Below are 9,335 nucleotides of genomic sequence, written 5' to 3'. Positions count from 1 at the left end.
TCTTTTAAATTTTATACTCTATTGTAATCCTTATTATTCCTACTTTTGTTATTCTAATAAAAACCCTAGAATCTCTGCTCTTTTGTTAACACAACCTAGATTTCCAATTCCTTTTAGGATTACAGCTGCTAGAGATTGTTGGTATATTTTCAAAAATGAGAAACACAAGTTAAGAAGTTATTTTGATAAGGGATTACAAAGTGTTAGTCCATCTCATATTTGTTGGACTTTTGTCCAAAATTTGATGTGTATTTCATTGATCAAGATTTGAAGTAGCATAGAAAAATTACTAATTTGTGTCCATGGGAAGACAAATTTATGAGCCAGTGATATGAGAAGGGTGGACTTATAAACCTGCTTCTATATTGCAAATATGATTTTGAAATTTACTATCCCAGAGAAGATGATAATTATGCATTGGAAAAAGTTTACATCTTGCAATCTATAGATTGTGCATGAAGAATGATCATAAATCCAGCAAACTGAACAGTTACCTGTATATTGGTATTCAGAGTTCAACAAAAAAAAAAAAGGTCATATGCCAAATACTATTATCATATCACACTGAATTGAATCTGAAATATTTTAGGACAAAAAGTTAAAATCTGACAGTATCCCAAGTTGTTGAAGAAAATAACAAAAATAGCACACCCATTTCTTGCAAAATCAAAATTCATAAATTCTGCACATATTGCTATAAACACCTTTACCATTAAGATGTGGAATTAGGGTACAAATTTAATGTCTTTGAAGTATTCATGTTCCACTGCGCTCCTGGCGGTGATTCTTTTGCTGGGGTCCAAGCAAAGCATGCTCTGAAATACAATAGATAAACATATACAATACAGTCAGCACCATAGAAAAAGAATAGAAATTGCTGACAAACTGACAAATACTTCAGTATCTAAAATCTAAAATGGAAACAATTCATGCAAAATGAATAACCAAAGAATATTCCTTTTATTTTTCCTCTACTTTCAACTAGTTGAACATTACTAAAAGAATGATGGGAAACACTCACATTGAAACATTCTAACACAAGTGTTTTGTGCAAATGAAAATATAAATAAAAATTCACATGTTTACAACCAAAAAAAAGAAACAAGAAAATTTAATCGCTGTAAATCTCGAGCACTGCGCCTGTCATTTTTATTTCGTATGTCATTCATTATGATTCAGACACTTAATATAAGAATGACTTCTTAACGAAATTCCCCATAAATTATAATCTTTAACCTCATGAAGTACCATGTTTTATAAGCTAGGATCAGAAACAGAAAGGATGACTAGCATCTAATTTTTATCTTCATATTTTTGCTTCTAAATAAATTTCTCTGGTTTTGTTAATTTTCAACAAAATAAAAAAGTGCTGTCTCATGATTAAAAATAAAATAAACTAGTTTTTGGTTTATCCCAATAACACAGACTAAGACTGAGGCTGGGGCCTAAGAGACTGAGGCTGGGGCGTAAGAGAGTGAAGCTGGGGCCTAAGAGACTGAAGCTGGTGGAAAATGAGATATAAACTTATTGCAGTAATTTTTAATAATGGCAAGAAAGAGAATATATCAGTAACACATATTGCACTTACAGAAATAAGATCAAGACCAGCTGGCTCAAGATTTGGAACCACGGCGGCTAGGTCCTGCAAAGTATGAGATAAGGTTGAATTATTATAGTAATAAAGATTATATCAATTCAGATGAAGGACTAACAGCAATTTGCTTACCTTAGCTGGCCACCTGGGAAATGTTGATTTAAAATCAGGCAATGAAGTTACTCCTGGCCATGTATCTTCGTTCGGGGTACCCAAGATTCTTCATATAAAGAACAATACATAAATATATAACAACTATAAGCAAATTTGATTATATATTATATACATCCCTGTTAGAAAGTAAGGAATGTTTTCTTATGGTCCCATTTTTCAAATCTATTTAACAGATGTTTATGTCAACTAGAATTTGTAAATTCATGGCATGCTACAGAAAATGTTAGATTAAAAAATCACCATTAAGAACTCCTTTGCTATCCATTTCAGCCAGTAAATAAGAGAGGCTAAACTAAAAAGCAGGGAAAATAGCAAAAGGAAGGAAATGCTATCTCAGAATTCAAATCTCACTGAAAAATACTGCCCTCACAGCCATAACATCCTGAAACCAAAAAAAAAAAGGTCTTGCTGTCTTCATTACCTCACCAAACGAAATTTTTGAATGAACTGATTATAAAATTTAATAGAATCGCTGGTCTTCCACAAGTTCAAATACAATAATCATAATGATTACAATCAAGACAAATTTGTTCATATTTCGTTTATTTTTCTTTTCTTTCTTTTAAAGCTAATTATGTTTATCATCATTTGAAACAAGATGCATGCACATCTGAAAGTCCAGTTACAATCAAGATAAAGTTGTTCATATTTCATTTCTTTTTCTTTTTTTTTTAAAGTTAATCATGTTTATCATTTGAAACAAGATGCTTGATCATCTCAGAGTCCAGCCATAGTCACAATGAAAAGAGACAGAAACTTTAACAAAAACAAAGCTAACCAAATCTGTAGTTAAATGTAAACTATAATGATTGATTGCAAAGGATGGCAAGAAATGTCGAAGAAATAACTAAGAATGAAAGCTCGGCTTGAAGATTTCAAGAGTCAATCACAATTTTAGTTTGTGCAGTAGCCATGCCATGACTGCAATTTATACTAAAACTCTAGCACAACGGTTAGATTCTAAAGGGGACGAACATCCACCTCAGTAACTACTACAAAAACCTTTTCCTACTAAATGAGGTCAACTACTTCGATCACACAATACCATCATGTCATATTGTAAATCATACCATACAATAACCATTTATATTTTTTCATCATTTGCCTTGTCAAACTCCGGAGTCCACATAAACTCCTGAAATCTCTATAGACTTTACTTATAGTTTACTCAATACAAAAATAATTAATTGAGTGTTATAAATTAGTTACTATATATCTATGTGCATAGAAAATGTTAATTATTATAACTTATTAATAAATTAAACCTTATATTTTGTGAGCGACCACTACTTAAATAGTACTAAGACGGTTACAGCTCCAGCCAAGCTTGTTGTGGAGACCAGACCAGACCATACAAACAGGGTATAGGATCACGATTTATATTTCAACGCACAAAAAGAGAAAGACAAGTTTAAAATCAATGGACAGATGGACAAATCACCAGGTTCAAAATTACTAAAAAGTGAAGAATGGTAGCACTGGGTTCCCCCCTCTGACTGAATTCAGTTCAGGTTGATTTTTACAATTGTGAAAATAATGTTGTGTTCCTGCATAATGATGCTTCAGTCAATAAGCCCCTCTAGTAAATATTTGGGGAAATTTTTTGCACTTCATTTCCCAGTCATCTATACCCAGAAACTTCTTGTGCATTTCGGAACTTTTGCTAGCGCAGGGACAGCAGAAGTAGAAGTTGTACCAGAGCTGCCACCTGTAGCAGCTACAAGTCTACAACCCCGATAGCACAGCCCCACATAAAGATATTTTAAAGACAGCAAAGTAGAGAACAACTATCTAAGACTATAGCTGCTGTGGAACTCTTAGCTAAAGATAACTAACTCAATAGTTAGCATAAATATTCCACCAAGGTCGTCAGTAACCATACTTTCTCTATTAACTTGTGCTAGCTTCAAAATAATTCAAATATGGAAGGGGTGGAGTTCTAAGGTTTAGAGAAAGAAAAACAGAAAGGGAATTGAACAGATAGAGAAGCGAGAATTTGGTAAACCAGCCAATTTACAGGACAATTCAATTACTTATGAGACTACATTCAAAGAGCCTTGGCCATGAAATGATATAAACATGGGAAAACATGAATCTGTGTGTAAGTTTATTATCAGGTTGAACTCAATTTCTACAGTCGAATACTTTATAAATATTAAAAAATGTCATTTTTAAAATCAAAAGATGCATTATCGGATGATAGATAATTAAATGATCTACCAAGAAGGATAAACCTATGGAATTGGAAATGAAGATATTCACCTGAATATTTTAAACAATTCGTCAATCTCGGAATCCCCAGGAAATAGAGGTCGTCGGTTTGACATCTCTGCAAATATACATCCCACTGACCAAACATCGACTGGGGTTGAATAATGACGAGATCCAAGCAATATTTCTGGAGCTCGGTACCACAGTGTAACTACCTACAAACAATCATCAATGACAGTGAAATAATATTAAAAATGTTTACCATATCTAATAACACCTTACATGTACTCCTAATCCGCTCTTAGTTAATTTAATTGTTTCTATTCAAAATGATAATACATATGTTTTATAGGTTAACCAAAGATTGGGGAGGGTGAGGCTTCCCCATGCCAAGGTAGAGACTTCTTAGAAGACTATGTGAGGGCTTACAGTAGTACATACTCATGACACTAGCAATAAAGGATCATGACAGCCCCCATTCTCATGGTACCCAGGGCACAACTCGTGGAAATGGAAGAGAAACCAAGGGGGGAAACACATAGAAAGAGAGATGGATTCAACTGATGATATTAACCCGGCACGAGAAAGTTTAAAAGTTGAAACCCCATTTCCTTGTTTAAAATCCCATTTCCACTTTCCTCATCCATCTCCAAAGAAGCGGCAACATCCCATCTCTAGAGATTTCCATTCTTTCTATTCTAACCTCTTGTTGTCCTCTATTTTTTACGTTTCATTTTCTCTTATTTTACATTTGAATCCACCCATTTTTCTATTCTTTTTTTCGTTTTTCTGATTCCATCCCTTTCTCTACCCTAATTATCGCTTCCATTTATTTGTGATTCTTCCTTACTCTGCCCTCTTGTTTTCATGTGCTCATCGTTTATCTCTGCCATTTTCTTCTCTTATACACTGTCCTCTCAGTTCAAGCAGTGATACTCTTTGATCATCTGACTCCTCGCTAATGATAGCAAGAGGAGGACTATATTTTTCATTCATGTTTACACTCCTTTTTTTAGTTTGTTGAAACTTGAATGAACGACTAGAAGCAAATTTAAGGAAGCACACAAACCTCGTGTGTAAATGTTCTGACAGGAATGCCAAACGCCCTAGCCAATCCAAAATCTGCAAGCTTTAGAGAATTAGTACGGCGATCTATCAACAAATTCTGTGGTTTCAAGTCTCGGTGAAGAACTCTATGTGAATGACAGTAAGCAATTCCACAGAGCATTTGATAAAGGAACATCTGCAGACAGATCATTAAAGAAATCCAAATTAACTGGCCAAGTTCAAAAAAATTAGCAGCTCTACTTTTTAATCATATTGTATATCAATTATGAATGTGACGAGGAAATACTTAAACAAGAAGTTAAAATACAAACAATGGGAAGGGAGGGACGGGAATGGCAGGTAAAAGCACATGCATAACTAGATACACTTGGATAGTACATTAATGTAATGAGGAAGTTGAGCAAGCGATAAGAAAGAGAACCATAACCAAAGAAATAAGCAAGGGCTGCATCTGATTTGAGCACATTATCTAAATAGCCATAAGCCATGTTATATCAACTTGAACAAACACAGCGGAGCTCTATTTTATGATCTACATGAAATAGTATTTAAACAACATGATTTATAAACACAAGGCAGATCCAACCAAAATGCTATTGGTCAAACATAATCAAATCATCTTATAACCAAGAAACTGTAACCTACGAAACTCTGCAACCAGTCATGAAACTCGCAAGAAATGTATTATAATGATATGTATATATCTGCAATTTGACAAGCTAAAATGTTTGTTGCCAACCATAAGCTTAGAAGCATTCATCAATCACTCTTTGTTTAAATTTGATTTGTGGAAGGACAAGACATAGGATAGAAAAACCATAAAATTAATGCCAAATCAGATTCTTGACCACTATTTTAGTATTAACTTGAGCTATAAAAGCATGAGTGGCATTTTAAAAGAAATAGAGAGGGAGAGATAAGAAAATCACAGAAGCCACCCACTTTTACTTGTCGAGGATCTTTTATGAACTCGGGAGATGAATCCATATGCTTCTTCAGATCTAAGTCCAGATACTCGAAAACCAGATACAATCGCTTCTCACTGTGCACTACATCCTGTAACCTGTCATCCACACAAACAACCACCAAACATATCTTGAGAAGGAAATGGCTACAGATTCAGAATAAGATTTAACAAAGCATCATAATTGAAAGAAAATAATTCATTGAAAAAAAATTACACAGCGCCACAAAAGTATGCTTCCGGAAAGCTTTTACCACACGTAAAGCAGTACTCATCTCTCATAGTACAATTAAATATAGGAATTTAGTAAGTTCAAAAGTAAGACTCGATAATGAAATTGTTCATACAATTGAAAATGCATCCTACAATCACCCCAATTACATGAACAATAAAGAGTATAAAGACATAAACAATACATGAGTACTTAAGAAAGCTTTACCAATTGCTCGACCAGTTTGCCAAACACAAACATCCAATGAATGGAATCAAACTATCAAAAACAGGTTATAACTAAAATTAACACAGGCACTCAGAAAAGGATCAGTTGCCAATATCAAAAATCAACACAGGCACTCAGAAAATAAATACATAACAAACAAAACTAACCACACAATGGCAATAGCATTTTCAAGTCCTAGAAAAACGTACAGATTATAACTAAAATTTCAAACAGATCATGAAAACTACGAGAAACAATCCTCAAGACCTTATGAAGAACCATATCAAGCCACCTCCAGTCATTCATTGTAATGAAGCGCAGACACCGGAAACACGACACCATCAACACCGGTAATAATTTCAAATAGTGAATAAATTAAATGTAATCACAAATATCCGTGTCAGTTTCAAAGGCGTCGGTGCTACAGACGACTAAAATGAAAAGCTTCAATACTATTCCAGATCCAACTTAACACTAATTAACAAAAACACCAATTAACAAAAAAAAAACATCTCTAACCTTCCGATTCACTACATATACACAACAATTCTACTCTCTACATCATAAAATTAACTTCACATAGAAATAAACAGAAAGAGAGTTATATTATATTATACCTAACAATTTTCCTATGCTGCATTTCTTTAAGCGAAATCTCACGAATAGCAGTACTCGGAACTCCTTTTACATAACGTTCAATTTAGTTTTCTCTTGAGCTTCAACAAATCACGTATCCTGAGAACTGTTTAAAACATTTAGTTCTATGGAACTGCTACCTGATGGTTTATGTACATTACTCTCCTCCATCAGACCTCTCATTCTAATAACATCTTCCCACCTATTGGATCCTGCGTAAGTATTAGAGGATAGTATATAGTTGCCACTATTTGAAGGATCCAGTTTTAGAAGCTTGTTTGCGGCAATCTCAGCTAAGGATAGATTTCCATGAACTTGAGAGGCACTCAGCAATATCCGCCATACTACAACATCTGGTTCCACAGGCATCCGCTTTATGAACTCATATGCCCTTTCTAGATCGCCAGAGCGACTCAAAAGATCCACAATACAGCCATAGTGTTTCATTTCCGGTGTTAATCCATAAACTTTTTCCATACTCTCAAAATATTCCAACCCCTTATCCACCACTCCAGCATGAGCACAGGCCAGCAAAACTCCAACAAAGGTTCCGTGAGTAGGCCTAACACCTTCCTGCAACATAAGTGAAAATAAATTAAGTGCGGAATCTGCATAACCATTAACAGCAAGGCCTGCAATCACTGATGTCCGTGATACAGAGTCCTTCTTCCCCATCTCTTCAAACGCCGCCAATGCTTTCTCAACCGCTCCACACTTGCAATACATATCAATCAAAGCATTTTCAACATAAATATCAGCCTTCACATCATGTTTCCTGATATAGTCATGAACAGCCTCTCCAACATCAAGTGATCCGATATGAGCACACACAGAGAGCACACTGGCAACCGTTATTTTATCCGGCTTCACCTTAGTATCCATCATTTCTTTGAAAAGCCTCACTGCCTTTGCAAACTGACCTGCTTGAGAGTAACCGGTGATCATAGAAGTCCACGAGATCACATCCCTCTGTGGCATACCATCAAACAGTTCCCTTGCAGCAACCAAGTTTCTTGCTTTCCCATAACCCATGATCATAGCATTCCAAGAAACCATATTCCTATCATGCATTCGATCAAATACTCGCCGGGCCAGATCAACCATACCACGCCGTCCATACATATCAATCAATGTATTTCCCAAATAAACATCAACCTCCACCTTATTTTCCTCAATGTACTCAGCCATAGCGTCAGCAACACTCCACTCACCCAAAACAGAACAAGCCAAAACAACTTTTACCATTGTCACAGCATCACCCTTCACACCAGCCATCCTCATTGCTTCAAAAACATCCAAAACCTCACTATACCTCTTACACCGACCATACCCACATATCAAAGAATTCCAAGAAACCAAATCTCGTTCAGACATTTCATCAAACACCTTACGCGCAAAACCCAATTCACCAAATCCTGCATACCCATGAATCAAAGCGTTGGAAACAAAGAGAACAGACTGAAACCCAAGTTTCAAAACACGAGCATGAACCATTCTGGTGCAGGAAACATTAGGAATACGAGCACATGCCTTGAGGAGAAAAGGGTATGTGATATTGTTACCAATTAGGCCTTGGCTATACATGAAGTTGTAAGTGCGAATGGCTTCAATGGGGTTGTCGGTTTGGGACCAACCACGAATCATGAGATTCCAATGGGATAAAGTGGGTTTTTGAATTTGGTGGAAGAAGTCTTTGGCTTTGAGGATATTATTGGGAGAAAGGGCGTAAGATTTGAGAAGGTTGAAAATGGAGGAAGGGTCTGTATGAAGAAGCTCTTTGATCATGTTTGAAATTGAGTGAAGAAATTGAAAATCAGAGAAGAAAGTGGAGAAAGTAACAGTGAAACGGTTGTAGTTCGTTTGGTTCTATTTCTAGCGATATATTCTTTTAAGTAAAAGCATGTAATAAAAACCGGACCGGGCCGGCCGGCTGAGCCGGAAATCGGATCCATTTCCGGTTTAATAGAGTCTAAAAACCGCTACAGCAAAAAACCGGGAGATAAACCACTAAACCGGTAGAAAACCGTTGAAACAGATGGAAACCGGCGGTTCACGCGGTTGTGGCGGTTGTTCTGTATTTTAATTTTTCTAAAATATATATTAACAGGCCGTATGAATTTTGAGTAATGATAAATTGTTTTCTTCTTAATCTTAAACTTTGAAAAACTGATACATGATTAAAGAGTATGAAGAAGAAGAGTTATCAGAAAGTGAAGAAGAGTTAAGGAAGATAAAAGGATTCCATCTGA

General features: G+C 35.4%; 1 protein-coding gene and 1 pseudogene across 2 annotated transcripts; both read right to left on the bottom strand.

The window, feature by feature from the left end:
- Nucleotides 1–469: 469 nt before the first annotated feature.
- On the bottom strand, nt 470–7,202 carry LOC131637937 (cell division control protein 2 homolog 1-like). Of its 2 annotated transcripts, XM_058908505.1 has the most exons (8): nt 7,068–7,202; nt 5,990–6,110; nt 5,049–5,222; nt 4,031–4,194; nt 1,727–1,814; nt 1,589–1,642; nt 761–815; nt 470–677 (listed from the first exon to the last, which is right to left on the bottom strand). In XM_058908505.1, exons 1-8 carry the CDS (start codon nt 7,088–7,090, stop codon nt 667–669), a joined length of 690 nt encoding a protein of 229 aa, XP_058764488.1. In that variant the 5' UTR covers nt 7,091–7,202; the 3' UTR covers nt 470–666. The 2 variants fall into 2 exon arrangements, with proteins under 2 accessions (XP_058764488.1, XP_058764487.1); XM_058908504.1 differs by having other exon boundaries at nt 470–815.
- Nucleotides 7,135–9,038, bottom strand: LOC131637942 (pentatricopeptide repeat-containing protein At2g22410, mitochondrial-like; annotated as a pseudogene).
- Nucleotides 9,039–9,335: the final 297 nt, after the last annotated feature.

This window comes from Vicia villosa, unplaced genomic scaffold (genome assembly GCF_029867415.1).
Source record: "Vicia villosa cultivar HV-30 ecotype Madison, WI unplaced genomic scaffold, Vvil1.0 ctg.002117F_1_1, whole genome shotgun sequence".
Lineage (NCBI taxonomy): Eukaryota > Viridiplantae > Streptophyta > Magnoliopsida > Fabales > Fabaceae > Vicia > Vicia villosa.
This window is presented reverse-complemented; position numbering and strand designations above follow the sequence as displayed.